Below are 17,242 nucleotides of genomic sequence, written 5' to 3' on the forward strand. Positions count from 1 at the left end.
ACCACACCTCTTTTACTGTTGTCTTTTGGCTTCCTGTGTAGGATGCTGGCTTGTTTTCCCATGACTGGTGAGACAAAAGCTCTCGGGTATCTTCTCCAGACAGTGTTAATGCTGAAATTCAAGGGAACCAAAGGCCCTGCTTTATAAAGCAGGAAACCACTACAGAGAGATAAAATCAGGTTATATAGCTAGAGCTGGAGGGGATCAGAAATGCCCTCTCCTTGGGGCTGTGCTTCTGAAGTCCCTCATTCCTTTAAAAGGCAGGTTAGACTAGCCCAACAGAGAACAGAATGCGACTCTTCAGAAAGCCTTGTTACCAAATACTTTTCCATATTTTGGCAGGACTCATCTTTTAATCCTTTGTTTTGTAATCTGGCTTTTATGTGCATGGGAGGGTGGATGTTTTTGTTTTTTAATAACAAGACTTCTAGGGTGCCTCTGCACTCTGCTGATTAAACTGCTTTTGGCAGGACAGAGTGCCAGGGGCACAATTGTTTACAAGGATGTCTTTTGGAGAGTGTCCCAGCCTGGGATCTCAGCATCGGTTCCTTAAAGAGCCTGTGGTGTCTTTCAGAGTCTCAAGGTCATAAAATCATGAATCTGAGCCATCTGGTCCAGCATGTACATCAGTGATTCCCAAAGTGGGCGCCACTGCCCCCTGGTGGGTGCTACAGTGATCCAGGGAGGCGGTGATGGCCACAGGGGCATTTATCTTTCCTATTAATTGCTATTAAAATTTTTAAAAATTAATTTCCAGGGGGCTAAGTAATATTTTTTCTGGAAAGGGGGCGGTAGGCCAAAAAAGTTTGGGAACCACTGCTGTACATGAATCAGAATGCCCCCTACAATATATCAAAGTAGTTTTTCAGTATTTGCTTGAAGACCTTTAGGAAAGAAGACACACGACATCTCAGAGCTGCTCATTACACTTTTAGATACCTCTAATTATTCAGGACTTTTCTCCATACATCAAACTTAGATCTGCCTCCATTTAGAGCTATATCTTTTGCCCATGTTCCTTAAATTGATCATAGTTGTTATTGTGCTATGATTTATAAAGGATTTTTCTAATATGTCTCCCTTTCTGCATTTATTTATGAGTTCTTTATGGCATAACATGTGGATCAGTTTTTGGAAAGGTACTGTATGAAGCTGAAAAATAAATGTATTCTTTAAATTTTCCATTCAATAACCACTACTACTCTATCAAATCTAGTTTTTCCAATATTCTGTTTAGATCCATAATATTTTATTTTTTGAACTTTCTGTTTGATTTAACCATTTCTGAAACAGGATATCTAAAGTCTTAAAGTTAGGGTTTAACTAAGTCTTTTGGCATTTCATAGTCATAAAATCCTAGAGATAAAAAGAAAGTGCCTGAGACTTCTTCAACTAGTGATGTAAACCAACATTGGCTTCTCCAGGACTAACGTGGCCAAGATGATGCTAAAAAAAAGTCAGAGAGCGCATCTAGTGAAAAACAGGAATGAGGTTTCAAATATCCTTAGTAGACTCTAACTCTCACCTCTATCCTCCTTTTTTATTTGTTTGTTTGTTTTGATTAGCAAGCTATTTTTTTTTTAACCCTTAACTTCTGTGTATTGGCTCCTAGGTGGAAGAGTGGTAAGGGTAGGCAATGGGGGTCAAGTGACTTGCCCAGGGTCACACAGCTGGGAAGTGTCTGAGGCCGGATTTGAACCCAGGACCTCCCGTCTCTAGGCCTGGCTCTCCATCCACTGAGCTACCCAGCTGCCCCCAGCATGTTATTTTTATAGGAGAAATTTGATTTCGCAATTGATGTGACTGTTTTGTGAAACATTGGTTAGAAGCTGTCACTGTCCTTAAGCTTTTGGCTCAAAGGTTAATATGGTGATTGTTTTAACTTGGTTACCAGATTGGTGCATTCTCATAATTGAACCTAAGAGTGTTTTTAACTAATTAAAATTAGTTGTTTTTACCTAAATTTTTATTATTAAATTGATTAAAATTTAATGAATAGAATCCTAGAAAAAGGATCATAGATGAACAAATAAGAAGAGAATTTGGAGGTCATTAAATCCAACCTGTCTCATTTTATATTGGAGAAAATTCTGACCAGTGACTTTTCCAAGGTCATACAATGAGTAAGGGTCTAAGGTGGGATTTGATCCCAGGTTTTCCTGACTCTAAGTCCAATGGTCTCTCCACTCTTTCACGCTTTGGGCTCCTTATGATTTAAGGCACCAGAATGGGGTCAGGGGTAGAAGGAGGGCTGCTACTGCTAGCTTCTCATTTTAACTAAGTATTCTTACTAACTAGGTTCTAGATTCAGTTGTTTCTGCCCACTAAAACTGTGTTGAATTTTTAGTTTTCCTTCCATTTTTAAATTCTGGGCCTCAGTTTCCTCATTTGTAAAATGGGGTAATGATGCTCATGCCTCCTAAAAGGGCTGTTGTGAGGCTTAAATGAGAAACTACGTGTCAAACTTGGCAGTTAGGTGGTGCTGCAGTGGATAGACTGCCAGACCTGGAGCCAGGAAGACTCGCCTTCCTGAGTTCGAATCCAGCCTCAGATATTTACTAGCTGTTGTCCCTGGGTGAGTCGCTTTATCTTGTTTGCCTCAGTTTTCCTCATCTGTAAAATGAACTGGAGAAGAAAATGGCAAACTGCTCCGGGATCTTTGCCAAGAAACCCCCAAATGGGCTCATGAAGAGTTGGACAGACTAACAAATTCGTGCTGGTTAAACCAAACTGAGCGATGGAATTCGGAAGCTGCGGGGCGGTGGAGAACTCTGTGGGGCCCAACCCGTCCGTCTCTGACCTTCCTCGCTGTACCTCTGTTTAGTATGGGATCGTGCTTGACGCCGGATCCTCCAGGACCACCGTCTACGTGTACCAGTGGCCGGCGGAGAAGGAGAACAACACAGGCGTGGTGAACCAGACGTTCCGGTGCAGCGTGAAAGGTAAGAGCCTTCTCCAGCCCCGGGAGGCAGAGGGAGAGGAAGGGCTCGGGGCGTCCCCCAGGGGTGGCCGTGCCTTCCACCATGACCAGGATAGGCAGAGGCTGGGCGGGGGTCCGGGGAGGGCAGGATCTGGTGTTGGGAGCCTCCGGTGCTGATGCTGCTGATCCCTGAGCATCCTTGAGTCAATCCCTTTACCTCCGTCTGGAAGGGAGGGGAAGACCCAGAGAGGTGACGCCATAGCCAGGGAATGGATGAAGGGGGGTCGGAGCCCGGTTCTTCCTGACTCCAAGTCCGGTACCGGATCCACATCAGCGGCTCCGGGAGTCCATTCCCTCAGGCCCTCCTCGGGCTAGAGCGCAGTGCCCTGTCACTTGAGAGGGTCTCCATCCTGGCGCCCATCCCTGTTCGGGAAGGCGCCCGGCGGGTCCCCTCCGTCAGTAAGAGTGAGAGGCTCTCCGGGACCGCTGGCAGGCCAAGTTAGAGCCCCTCTTTGGGGCGTCTTGGGGAGGGGGTTGGTGAAAAGCCCAGGCTGGCTGGCCGAGGCTCTCCCTCGGCGCTCTGCAGCGGAGCCTTTGAATGAGGAGCCTCGAAAACGAGACAGGAGCCTTTGGAGCGGGAACACTCTACATGCGTGGGCACACGCGTGGCTAAGCAGAGCTCTGAAGGAGGTCACACGTGGGAGGGAACATTCACACACCGGAAGACCTGGATTTGCTCCTCGCTGGCTTCCCTTTGGTTGCCTGAAATGAGTCTGAGGCAATTAGGAGGTTCAGGGAGCTTCTCTGAGCACGGAGCAGACAAGCATCCATCTGCACCATCGAGCGTCTTAGACAGGTTATAATAATAGAGGTGGGCCGGCTCTGAGGCTCTGAGACTTACAAAATTCTTTACATCTGTTACGCCATTGGATCCACACGATAATCCCGTCAGATAAATGCTGCCAGAACTGTTGTAGGGGCAGCTGGGTGGCTCAGTGGATGGAGAGTCAAGCCTAGAGACAGGAGGTCCTGGGTTCAAATCCAGCCTCAGACACTTCCCAGCTGTGTGACCCTGGGCAAGTCATTTGACCCCCATGGCCCACCCTTACCACTCTTCCACCTTGGAGCCAATACACAGAAGTTAAGGGTTTAAAAAAAAAAAAAGGACTGTCGTACCCAGTGGTCAGCAAAGTGGCTCAGTGGACTGGGAGCTGGCTTGGAGATGGGAGGTCCTAGGTTCAAATCTGGGTTCAAATCTTGCCCAGTGACTTATAGAGTAGAAGTGCATTAATGGCATGGTTATGGATGGCCTTGGAGATTCTGAGGCTCTGTAGGATTTTCTAGGTATGACATGCTATAAAGTAAACAACGAGGGTGGAAAAGGTGGACTCAAATCATTCAACCCCCATTGTCTAGCCCTTCATGCTCATCTGCCTCAGAACAAATACACAGTATTGATTCTAAGCCAGAAAGTAAGAGGTTTTTGTTTTTGTTTTTATTAAGAATTTTAGAGTTGAAGGAGCTGAAGCTGAGATAATTTAAGTGATTTCCCCAGATTTATAGAGAGTAGCTAAGATAGGATTTGAACTCAAATACTTTCTTTAGCTAAAAAAATAAAAATCTATTGGTAGGGACAAAAGGACTAAAATCCTCAAGAAATAATGAGAAGAACTACATAAGGAAAAGGTTTTTTAAAAATACAATTAAACTCAATAACTCAGTGTCCAGGAAACCCCAGGACATAAAGGACTTGAGGAGGGACTCCCTATTTGACAAGAACTGCTGGGAAGACTGAAAAAACAATTTGACGGAAATGTGGTTTAGACCAGTACCTTATACCACATCCAAACTCAAGTCCTTGTCATTCCAAGTACAGTGCTCTACCCTGTATACATAGTACCTCTACTCTTTAGTGAATCTTTGGGTCTTATTTGTTTTGGTTTTGGAGCAATAGCAGCAGTATCCCAACACTGATTTCATCCTTGATCCCAGTTGATTTGGTCCCAGGCTAAGAACATAACAGCTTTCTCAAAAAGAGAAGGAAATGAAAAGTACTAGATCTCAAGACTACTGTTTGGCCAGTTTCCCTCTACCAGCGCCCACTGGGGACATTCTCAACCAATGACAGTTCCTGGAGAAGAATTGTGGAGAAGGAGGAAGAAAGAATTCAGCCTCCTTTGGGTGGATGTCTATGATTTGAGAGGGGAGAGTGATGCCACCCAACAGCACTTTCTATAAATGGATTGTTCCTCTTTAATCTGGGCAGCCCCATGTCTCCAAGCAGATACCAGTTGACCAGAAGCCCTACCATTACTGTAAGATGAGACTTAAATAGCTAAGTGTCACATCTGAAGTACCTCCTTGGAGACACAACCTCAGAAACAGAGACTTCTTAGCTTTTTGGGTCACCTCCCCTTCCTACATTTGGCAGCTTCGGAATGAAGAAGCGTTGGACATCAGGTCTAAGCTGGGCAGTCCGTCCACTGTCTTCGGCTCTCTGTGATAGCTGGGCTTTGTCTGATGACCTCCCTGTGCCCAGGAGGGTGAAAGAGAAAAAAATCAGAACACACCATGACAAATAAAGGAAGACAAGTCCTGCTCAGGAGAAAATGCTAGACTGGGGAAGGGATCCAACTGGCTCATTCTTTTCAACACACGCTATGGGCAACTAGCCTTGAAAAATAGGGAAGCTGGAGAGGCAGGAGTGATGCAAAGAAGTCATTTCTCTAATGAAGAAATGAATCCAAAAGCATTTGTTAAGGGCCTACTGTGTGTCAGAACTTGTGCTGGGGACACAGAGACCAAAATTAAACAATCTCAGCCTTCAGGGAGCTTATATTTTATTGGGAATACAATATATCTAAGGTAGGACATACAACAGCGACTCTTCAGGGTAGCACTGCCATGCTGCTGAGATGTCCTTGGAAAGGGATTCCCACCTGGGCCTTTTATTGAACCCCTCAGGCCAGAACTCCTCAGATAGTGGGGCATGGCTGAGACTGATGGGTAGAATCCAAGTACAAGCCATCCTTGGCTCCTGCACAGCAGAATTGGGGATCCAGAGAGGTCCAAGAGAAGAAGAAAGGCATTGGGGAGGCTTTCCTTGGCTGGGAAGTTGTGCAAGCCAGTAATTGCTTCTCCCCAACAGGGTAAAGGTGTTGCATGTCTGAGCATCACAATGGACACACCTAGGCAAAGTGGGTAATTATGGGTACAGAAGTCTTAAGAAGAAAATGGCTGAGGGAGGAGTATGAGAGTGGAGGGGATGGTAAATGGTGCCAACTGTTGCTTCAGTCCTCTAGAGGCAGAGAGAGCACCAAGTGGTGGCCTTTTCATGTCTTAACTCTCAGTCCTGATTCCCCGAAATAGTCCAATATCTTCCTAGAAATTAGATCTACAGCTTCCATAGAAAGCGCCCTCTACGGAGCAATAAGGTGATTCAGTGGATAGAGTCAACCCTGGAGAGGGGAGGTCCTGGGTTCAAATTAAGCCTCAGGCACTTCCTAGGTGTGTGTCCCAGGGCAAATCATTTATCCCCCTTCCCCTAGTGCTTACTGCTCTTCTACCTTGGAATCAACCATCTATTGTTGCTCAGTGATAAAGCTAAGGGGAGCTGAATGAATGAATAGCATTTGTTCACCACTTACCAGGTGCCAAGCATTGTGCTATGCTTGTCTTTCTAGGTTCTGGCATCTCCAGCTATGGCGATAACCCCCAAGCTGTCCCCAGAGCTTTTGAGGACTGCATGCAGAGAGTGAAGGAGAAGATTCCAGCCGACCTACACAAAAGCACTCCTGCTCATCTGGGAGCCACAGCAGGCATGCGGCTGCTAAGGTAAGGTCTTGGAAGTACGGATGATGAGTCAGGTTGACAGAAATACTCAAGCGTTCAGTAGTCAAATTCACCAAGATGATAGCCCAGTCTCTAGAGACCAGTCAGAAGAAAGGCAGGCCATCATCCGAAAGAAAACTGGACTTTATAGAATCGGGACTTTGGGGTGTCTTTTTGTTTAACCTACATGGCAGAACGGGGACAGGTGAGAGAGTGGCAGTCATGAGGGGGCATGGGAAGAAAGCGTGCTGTGACTGTGAGAACCATCCCAAGGTAGGCTGGTCCCCCTCAAGAGGCAGCAGGCTTCTCCTCTCCAGAGGCTGGATGACTTCTTCTCATTGATAGCAGAGAAGGAACCCTACTCAGTATGAGCTCTTCTAACTGTGACTTTGTGAACCCGAGATCCCTAAAGGACTACTTTTCTTTGACGGTTTCATGGAAAGAAAATCACTGTTGCACTGAAAAAAAGAAAAAAGACAACAATGACGACTCTTGCTTATGGCAGCTCCCTGTGGTTCCATAGAAAAATATAGGTTTGAGAGGACACAGTCTTCAATTTTGCTTTCTCTGTAATTAGTTGTTCCTCGTCCAATAAGACCTCACTCATTTTAATTACATATTTCTATAACTACTTCTCACCTATCAGGTGTAATGAAAGATTAAGTTACAGGATCTATAACCATGTGAACCCTTTTATTGCCTGCCTTTTTCTCAAGAAAGTAAACTGAGTCTCAAACTGAACTGGAAGTCATGCCTTGAGACTTTTTGGTTTAAGCCACATTCCATCCAAATCAGTCTATGGAAGGACCAACGTGGTGGAGTGGGTAGAGATATTGTCTCAGAGTGAGGAAGATATGGGATTAAGTCATAGGCAGATAGATTGAGAGCTGGGGAGGACCCAAGAGACCATCTAGTGTAACCACTTTGCCACAGACTGGCTGTGTGACCTTGGTCAAGTCACCTCTTTCCTAAGTGAAGTTTTATCTCAAGTGAGATATTTGTTAAACAGCACGATGCTTGGGACATAGTATACACCATTTAACTGTTGGTTATTATTATTATTGTTGTTATTTTTTGGTGTTCTAGGCAACTCTCTAAGACTATCAATCCCGAAGCTGGTATTGGTCTGGCTCCCTCTTTGGTAGTTCCTAGCTGAATGAAATCATAGGTCCAATCCAAAGCAAACAAAAAAACAAACAAATCTACCAGGTCCGTTAGAGATTATCATGGACCAGATGGACAGACTGAAAATTCCAAGTGGTTGAATGAAAACAGGCCTCATTTCTTTTAGGTCAACTATATTTGGACGCATGACTCTTGGCCAAACCCCACTTTCTTTGAATGTCCTTTGCAGTATTTCTGCACTGTATAATTCCCTTGAAATTTAAGGTTGGCTGGAGAACATGTCAATTAACACCCTACTAAGTCAAGTCACCCCTTGGTTTTAGGAACAAGAACTACTCCTGCATGGGAAGGTGGGAAGAACATAGAACCTAGAATCCCATGGCCTTGGTTCCCATCTAAACTCTGTCATGAGACTCTGTCCCTTGGGCAAATCATGAACCTGTCTGGGCCAAAGATTTCCCATCTGTAAAATGGGGGAATTGGACTGGATGGCCTCAGAAGTCTCTTCTCACTCCAAGTCTATGCATTTATAAGCCTTTCAGCCCTAGCCTATGGGCCTGTTACTTTATCATAAAGAAGGTTATTGCTTTCTGATGCCCTCTTGTGTTCTAGATTTCCCTAAAAATTTAGGCTCTCCAGTGAGAGTCACTCACCCAGCTACATCAGGCATCTCTCCCTCTAGTTCTCCTACCTTTCTTTCACTGAAGGTGCCTTCGATAAGCAACTTGAGGAAGGAGAAAATCTAAAGATTCAGTTCTTTCTTTAATGAACCTAAGACATAGGTCCATATGGATCAGACTAGATTTGTCTGTAACACAAATGAGGTGGAAATCTTTTCCCCCCATCATTCCTTCCAGGATGATTGCTCCAAAGAGACTATATGAGGGGGCAGCTGGGTAGCTCAGTGGATGGAGAGCCAGGCCTAGAGACGGGAGGTCCTAGGTTCAAATCTGGCCTCAGACACTTCCCAGCTGTGTGACCCTGGGCAAGTCACTTGACCCCCATTACCCACCCTTACCACTCTTCCGCCTAGGAGCCAATATACAGAAGTTAAGGGTTAAAAAAAATAAAAATAAAAATAAAAAAAGAGACTATGTGGTATTGTGAACAGAAAGCTGGCCTTGGAGCTAGAAAGACCAATGGGTTCACATCCCATCCCCAAGACACACTGGATATATGATCCTAGGCAAGTCGTTTATTCTCTCACTGCTCTGCTCAGAGGTCAAACTCAAGGCCCAAACCGATTGGAAATTAAAAAAAAAAAAGTAAAAATACAGCATGACTTAGATAATGTTAGTTTGTGGTTTTCTAAGTCAATATAAGACCAAAATTTGTATTGGAGTTTTATACCAACGGGCTAAGCCTAATAGTTACCAAGAAGGTGCTGACTTGCCCAGGATATAAAAAGTTTCCCCATGGCAGAGCTCAGTCTGTGAATGAAGTCACAGGCCCACTCCTTAGCCCTATCCTCTGATTGCTTCAAAGATAATCCTGTTGACTTTTCCCCCTTCCTCCGTCAGTGCAAAATATTCATGTTAATCATAAACATGTAGGAGGGCCTCCTTTCCTATTCAGAAAGAAAAAGACAACAGAATCACTTGAGAAAATGAAATAGAAATGATTTCCTAACAAGTTTTTTTCCTATGAGGCTTCAGAATTTTATTCATTTCTAAGAGGAAGAGGGACGAATTTAAAAGGTCTTTAATGAAGGGGCCTGACAAAACGAAGGGCTGAAAAGATGTTTGCTTAGGATGGGAACTGGGAAGGCAGTGAATTGGTGTGTTTTGAAAATTGGTGGTAGCAGGTCATTCTCAAAGGAGAGTCAAAGATGGGCCCTTCCTCCTCCTTCTTCTCCTCTTCACTCAGTCACTCAACAAGCCTTTACCCAGAGTAGAAAACAAGGCCTAAGCAAGGTCTACCGACTTTATCAAGTAAGTCCTACCCCATGGATGGTTCCAGGCCTTGTTTCTGCCCCAACAGGCCAATTGATCACTCATCTAGGCTTTATGAAGTGCCTACTGTGTGCTAGACCCCGAGGATGCAGAGGAAGCCCCAAACAGCTCCTACCCTGGAGGAGCTCCCAGTCTAATGGGAAAGATGGCATGTAACAATGATGGACAAACGAGATACAGACAGGATGAACCGGGGAAAGCCTCAGAGGGAAGATGCTGAGAGTGAGGACGCCTGAGAAAGGGATCTTTTTGCAGAAGGAAGGCAGGGAGGTCAGTTGTTGGAGCAGAGGAGGGACAGCGTTCCCAGCTTGGGGACAGCCGGAGAGATACCTGCAGCCCAGAGATGGAAGGTCTTGTTCATGTAATGGCCAAGAGGCCAGTGTCTCTGGATTCAAGAGTATGTGTGGGAGGGACAAGCATAAGAAGCCTAGAAAGTGGGGAGGAGGAGGAGGAGGAGGAGTTATGAAGATCCTGGAGCAGCATGACTGATCCTGGAGGCAATAGGGAGCTGCTAGAACAACAGGAGGGGAGGCATGACCAGAAATGTGCCTTAGGAAAACCATTTTAGCAGCTGAATGGAAGATTGGACTGAAGTGACAGGAAGACCCCCAGCAACTAGTGCAGGAGTCCAGGCATGAGCTGATGAGGGGGAGCACTGCAGAGAAGAGAAGGGGCCATTTTAGAGGTAGAAACAATAGGATTTGACCAGGTCCAAACACTGGCCCAACTTTAGAGAGTGGCCCCGTGGAAAGAATAACAAGTGGCTTTGAGTCAGAGGATCTGGGGTCAAGTACTGGCAGGTCACTTTAACTCTGTGGGCCTCAGTTTCCTCATCTGTAAAATGATCAGGTGAGACTAGATGAACTCTGAGATCCCTTCCTAGATACAGGCTCCTAAAACCCCTATGGATACCCCTCTCTGGGCTTCTGAAAAGGTAGGAGCTTGGACTAGGTCCCTCCTAGTTCTGTCGGAGATCCCCAATGCTCAAGGAACTTCCTTGTCCACAAGGAAGACCTTCCCCACCCCAAAGAACAGCAGAGAAAAGAGTCCCTCTGACTCCTTCCCTGCACAGGCAAGCTGAAGGCTTTTATTCATGAATGGATTGGCCTTGAGGTAGTGGTAGTGCCTTTTCTTTTACAGGTTGTAAGGCTACCTGGTGGAGAGAGTCCTGGGAGGACTCAGGAAAACCCAAGTTCAAATCTTGCTTCAGACTCTTAACTATTCTGTCCCTCTTAACCTTGGTTTCCTTTTCTATAAAATGGAATGATCATAGCACTCATCTCAGAATCAAATGAGATTACAGATAGATAGATCAAGAGATTGATCAATTGTCTGATGGAGAGAGAGAGAGATGGATGAATGAATAGATAGATGGATAGATAGATAGATAAAGTAGGTGGATGGATGGATGGTTAGATGATTAGAGAGAAAGAAAGCTAGATAGATGATAGATGAATGAATGGATAGATAGATAGATAGATAGGTAGATTAATGGATGGATGGATAGATAGATGATTAGATAGATATAGATAGATGGATTGATGAATGGATGGATAAATAGATAGATAGATGATAGATGAATGGATAGATGGGTAGATAGATAGATAGATAAAGTACGTGGATGGATGGATAGATAGAGATAGATATAGATGATAGATGAATGGATGGATAGATAAATGGATAGGTAGACAGACAGATGGATGGATAGATTAATGGATGGATAGATAGATGAATAGATAGACAGATATAGATAGATGGATAGATGAATGGATGGATAAAATAGATGAATAGATAGACAGATATAGATAGATGGATAGATGAATGGATGGATAAAATAGATAGGCAGACAGATAGATAAACAGACAGGCAGACAGACAGATAGATGGATGGATGGATGGATAGATAAGTAGGTAGCTGGATGGATAAGTAGTTAGGTAGGTATAGGTAAATAGGTAGAGAGGTAGGTAATGCATATATACTACACACAAGGGTTTACACAACATGTATATAAATATACTATATAAATATATATGAATAGACACACACATACCTAGATATCCGTATCCAAATCTCTCTCTGCATGCATACACTTATCTCTGCAGACATATCTAATTATCCACATGTCTCTACATCCATCTTCATTCCTCTCTCTTTATCTCCATACATCTAACTTTACATTTGGTGTTGTTCAGTCATTCAGTCGTGTCTACCTCTTCATGCCTCCATGGACCACAGCACACCAATGCTATCCACAGAGTTTTCTTGGCAAAGATACTGGAATAGTTTACCATTTTCTTCTTCAGCTCATTTTACAGATGAGGAGACTGAGGCAAACAAGGTAAAGTGACTTGTCCAGGGTTACACAGCTAGTAAATGTCTGAGGTCAGATTTGAACCCAGGTCCTCCCTACTCCAGACCCTGCACTCTCTCCACTGAGCCCTCTAGTAATTACCTTGTACATATATCTCTATCTCTACCCACCTATGCATACATATCTATCTATATGTACATGTCTGTGAATACATACATGTCTGTAGACACATGCACATACAACTAGAATACAGACCTGCAACATGTGTGTCTACATACATGTCTTGAGATACATGTACATATCTATCTAGACATGCACATATTTGCAGAGGAACATCTTTATGCACACATACATGTATGTCTCTCTAGACACGTGTCTACAAACACACAGACATGCACAAACACGTATGTATACATGCCTGTGGATATATACACAGACACACAACTCTCTCCATCCACATCACGAGTGTCTCTATACATGGCCGTCCCCTCTCCCTCTCCCTCTCTCCACACGCCCCTCCAGACGGGCACTGGGAGAGGGAATGTCCAGAGGCAGGAAGCCCCGGCCTGGTAGGAAAACTCTCCTTTTCTCTCCCTTTTCTCCCAATGCACGGGCAGGTGGATGCCTCCCCGCACCGGGCGCTGTGGGGCCGCCCTGGGTGCTCCTGGCAGGGTCCCTCCCCGAAGGCGGGGGCAGCAGGGGGCAGCCCCGGCACCCCTGGGTGAAGAGGGGCCTTTCCCCTAGTCAGCTCAACAACTTGTGTTCTGTGCATTGCGCAGGTTGCAAAATGAATCGGCAGCTCGAGGAGTCCTTGCGAGCATTCGGACCTACTTCGAGTCTCAGCCCTTTGACTTTAGGGGTGCTCAAATCATTTCTGGGCAAGAGGAAGGGGTGTATGGATGGATTACAGCCAACTATTTAATGGGCAATTTCTTGGAGGTGTGTGAAACTACCGCATGGTTTCTTATCTTGCTATTCCCTGTCCCTGCGGGGTTGCCAGCTTGAGCCAAGACCCCATGCATGCTGCCCCGGCAGAGGCATTGTGTGCCACTCCCATTGCGTGTGGAGCCTACCGGAGGCGGCTGCTCCCTGATGGCCCGCTCCCAGGTTTCGTTTTTCTCCTGGTCTTTGAATCTATCCCCGTGTCTAGCGTGGTTCTTTGCATGCAGGAGGCACACATGCTTGCTGGATTGCAATGAAAAGTAATACCACCCGCACAGAACTGGGGAGATAGTTTAGTGCTGACATAGGACCCAAACGGGGCTGGGAGGGTGATGGGGAGACATTTCTTTGCCAGTTTATAGGAAATGAAGCCCAGCCTGGAGTGCTGGAGATGTGGGAAAGCAGCACCTGGTTCCCCCAGTCCTTGCCTAAAGAGGACCAAGACTAAGTTCTGTGCATGGCTTTGTCCCGAGCTTTTCATGGACACATGCATTTTGAATTTATAAGGGGCATCCGTCAGAATATTTTTTTTAATATATTTCATTTTTATTTTTTAAACCCTCACCTTCTGTCTTAGAGTTAATACTGGGTATTGGCTCCAAGGCTGAAGAGTGGTAAGGGTGGGCAATGGGGGTCAAGTGACTTGCCCAGGGTCACACAGCTGGGAAGTGTCTGAGGCCAGATTTGAACCCTGGACCTCCCGTCTCTAAGCCTGGCTCTCCATCCACTGAGCCACCCAGCTGCCCCCCATCAGAATATTTCTAAGAGGCAACAATGTGTGAGGGAAAGATCCCTGGCTCAGGAGGAAAGACCCAGGTTCAAATCTTACCTTCAATACTATCTGTGTGCCCTTGGACAAGATATTGCTCCTCCCTGGGACCCCATTACCTCCCCCACAAAATGGGTGCACTAGATAGCCTCAGAGGTCTCTGACACCTCTCAACCTTGGCCACCTCTAAGGTCCTGTTGGACCCTAAATCTAGGATCTGAAGATCCACTTCATTTGGTCGGAGCCTTCTGAAGCTGGGCTCCCCCAACACCTTCTTCTCTTGGGCCTCTGTAATGGCTACATGCCTGGTTTGTGCCAAGAAAAATCATCCCCCAAAGAATTTCCCCATTGTAGAGCCTGGCATCGGGATGCTTCCCAGGGCACAGAGGGATGAGTCCAGGAGCCCAGAGAACCCCAGACATCCGAGACTTCCTTTTCTTTTCTTGTGATGTAGAAGAACGTGTGGAACACTTGGACCCATCCTCATGGGGTGGAGACTACGGGGGCACTGGACCTTGGCGGGGCCTCTACCCAGATATCATTCGCCCCCCAAGAGGAGGCTGGGCCCAGTGCCAACAGCTTGGTGCAGGTGTCCCTCTACGGCTATCCCTACACCCTCTACACACACAGCTTCCAGTGCTATGGCCGAGATGAAGCCGAGAAGCGGTTTCTTGCAAGACTCTTTCAGGTAAGTGTCGGTGCGGTGGGGGCCGGCTGGGGCCATGTGGAGAGGCATGACGGCATCCAATATGTCCTCAGATATTTGTTATGGGTCCAATGATGCCTCGGTATATAAAACCATAAACACAAACCCCACTATTTGTGCTGCGGAGCTTGGATTTAAAGACCGATCGGTGATTAGGGAGCCAGGCTTGAAGATGGGAAGACCTGGTTCAAATCTGGCCTCACACACTTCCCAGCCATGTGACCCTGGGCAAGTCACTTCACCCCCCTTGCCTAGCCCTTACCGCTCTTCTGCCTTGGAACCAATACACAGTATTGATCCTAAGGGGACCCAAACTAAATTCAACTCTTTTCCCCTAAACCTAATTCCTCACCAAACTTTCTGGTACATCCACAGAAGTCTCAGTTTCCCCCTATACTGTTGAACTGTTACCCAATTTTTCCTTTCCACCCAATGCTTAGGCATTATAAGGGCACATACTGCCACATAAATGCTGCATGTTACCAACAGCTATTCACAAATATTCATTAAGCACCTACTGCATACAAGACTCTGACTAGCCATTGAAGATACAGGAGAAAAATGGCGGTCTGTGCCCCCAAGGAACATATGTTCCATTTGATTTAACTCACTGGGAAATGATGAAGTTTTGCATTATGGTGTTGGAAAAAACCATTTAACCCATTCCTTCACTTCTCAACTTCTCCGTTGTTGCTTGTTGAGTCGTTTTAGTTGTGTCCAACACTCCATGAACCCATTTAGGGTTTTCTGGGCAAAGTGACTAGACTAGTTTGCTGAGGGAACAGCATAAGAAGATTAGGGGCTTCCATTCCAGCAAGGCTGTGGAATGCCCAATGCACCCCAATTTGCAAGGTCTCTGGGAAATCATAGTTTAGAAATTGCCAAGCATGTAGTCTACTTTCCCCCACCCCAAATACTAGATGTCCTGCCAAGAAACTACTGATGCAGGGGCTCTGTAAGAAGAACATATAGTTACATGGGATGATGAGGACATGATAGGGGATCGAAAGTACCACACCAATGCAACTATCAACAATTTGGAAATAGGTCTTGATTAATGACACATATTTAAAACCAGTGGAAATGCATATCGGCCAGGGGAAGGGGGAGGTCGGGGGGTGAAGGGGAAAGTAAGAGCATAAATCTTGTAACCATGTTAACTTTTCTAAAATATAAATATTAATAAACATTTAAAATTTAAAAAAAGAAGAAGAACATATAGTATTGGGTCATACGTTGATATGCCAACAAGTTGAGCTACCTGTGATTCATTATTCTATAGAAAACACTGTTTGGAGCCACTAAGGCAAACTACATCCACCCTTTCCATCTTGTAATTCATTTACTAACCATTGTTCCTGCAAAAAAGCTTACCTAATCCCTCAGCCTCCATCATTTTCCCTATAAATTGTGAACCCCAAATCAATAAACTTTGTCACCACTCAGCAAGAGGGTGTTGGCATACCTGATCTGTCATTCTGGCAGCCGGACCCTCCTGTAATCCCAAAGTCATTTTTCTCATCCCAGTTCAATGACCCACAAATAATTCATTGAGCAGAACTTGACAGTTTGCCATTTCCTTCTCCAGCTTATTTTACAGATGAGGAAACTGAGGCAAACATGGTTAAGTGATTTGCCCAGGGTCACTCAGCTAGCAAGTGTCTGGGGCCAGATTTGAACTCATGAAGATGAGTCTTCCTGACTCTAGGTCTAGCACTCTACTTTGTTACCTAGCTGCCCACTTCTCAATTAGGCTGCATTAAAATTCTCTTGCTGGGGTGCCACTGTACCGTAAGAGTTACTTGGAGTGATAGCTGGACCCTAATAGGCTACATTGTGCATCACAGCATTTAACTGATATTTATTGTTTGGTTCATTCCTGTGGTTTTATTAGTACAGGGATTAAAAGCCCTTCACTGGTAAAGATGACCAACTCATAACTTTTAGTCTTATGGAGTTTTCTGGGGAATTAACAGGTGTTACATGAGATGTGACGGGTCATATAACTAGTATATATCAAAGTCGGGATATAAATTCAGGTCTTTCTGACTCTAAAACCAGCCTTCTACTTCCTGTGCTTTTTCTGTAAATTTATCAAATCATTAAATCATATTGGTGAATATTTATGTCTAGAGAGAGCTAGGGAGTACAGTGGATGGCAACCTGGGCTTGGAATCAGTTTAAAAATCTTGACTCAAGATGATCACTAGTTATGAGACTCTGGGCAAATCCCTTCACTTCTCTCAGCCTCAGTTCCATCATCTGTAAAATGGGAATAATAATAGTACTTAACTCACTGGGTTGTTGTGAGGCACAAATGAGATAATATTTCTAAGATGCTTTGCAAACAAGAAAGCTCTATGTAAGTGCTGGTTGTTGTTGTTTTTTGTTGTTGTTGTTGTTGTTTGATAGTGAGCTGGGAAATTGCCTTGGGGTTGTAAGATTAAAATTAATATCCAATAACTCCAAGTATTATATATTTTATAAGATATATTAATAATCACTCCAAGTAGAGGAAAAATAAAGCCTGAGTAAAGAGCAATTTTTCCCAACCACAGTAATGGGAGGAGAGAGAGTGAGAGAGAGAGAGAGAAAAAGAAAGAAAGAAAGAAAGAAAGAAAGAAAGAAAGAAAGAAAGAAAGAAAGAAAGAAAGAAAGAAAGAAAGAAAGAAAGAAAGAAAGAAAG

The 17,242-nt window shown here is 44.9% G+C and overlaps 1 protein-coding gene across 1 annotated transcript in view; it reads left to right on the plus strand.

The window, feature by feature from the left end:
* Positions 1-17,242, plus strand: part of ENTPD3 (ectonucleoside triphosphate diphosphohydrolase 3) — a 45,787-nt gene that overhangs the window by 20,664 nt on the left and 7,881 nt on the right. Inside the window, exons 5-8 of the mRNA XM_044678871.1 lie at positions 2,825-2,942; positions 6,604-6,754; positions 12,919-13,078; positions 14,305-14,538. Coding sequence (XP_044534806.1) covers positions 2,825-2,942; positions 6,604-6,754; positions 12,919-13,078; positions 14,305-14,538 — 663 coding nt within the window. The remainder of the gene's footprint in view (positions 1-2,824; positions 2,943-6,603; positions 6,755-12,918; positions 13,079-14,304; positions 14,539-17,242) is intronic.

This window comes from Gracilinanus agilis, chromosome 5 (assembly GCF_016433145.1).
Source record: "Gracilinanus agilis isolate LMUSP501 chromosome 5, AgileGrace, whole genome shotgun sequence".
Taxonomy (NCBI): domain Eukaryota; kingdom Metazoa; phylum Chordata; class Mammalia; order Didelphimorphia; family Didelphidae; genus Gracilinanus; species Gracilinanus agilis.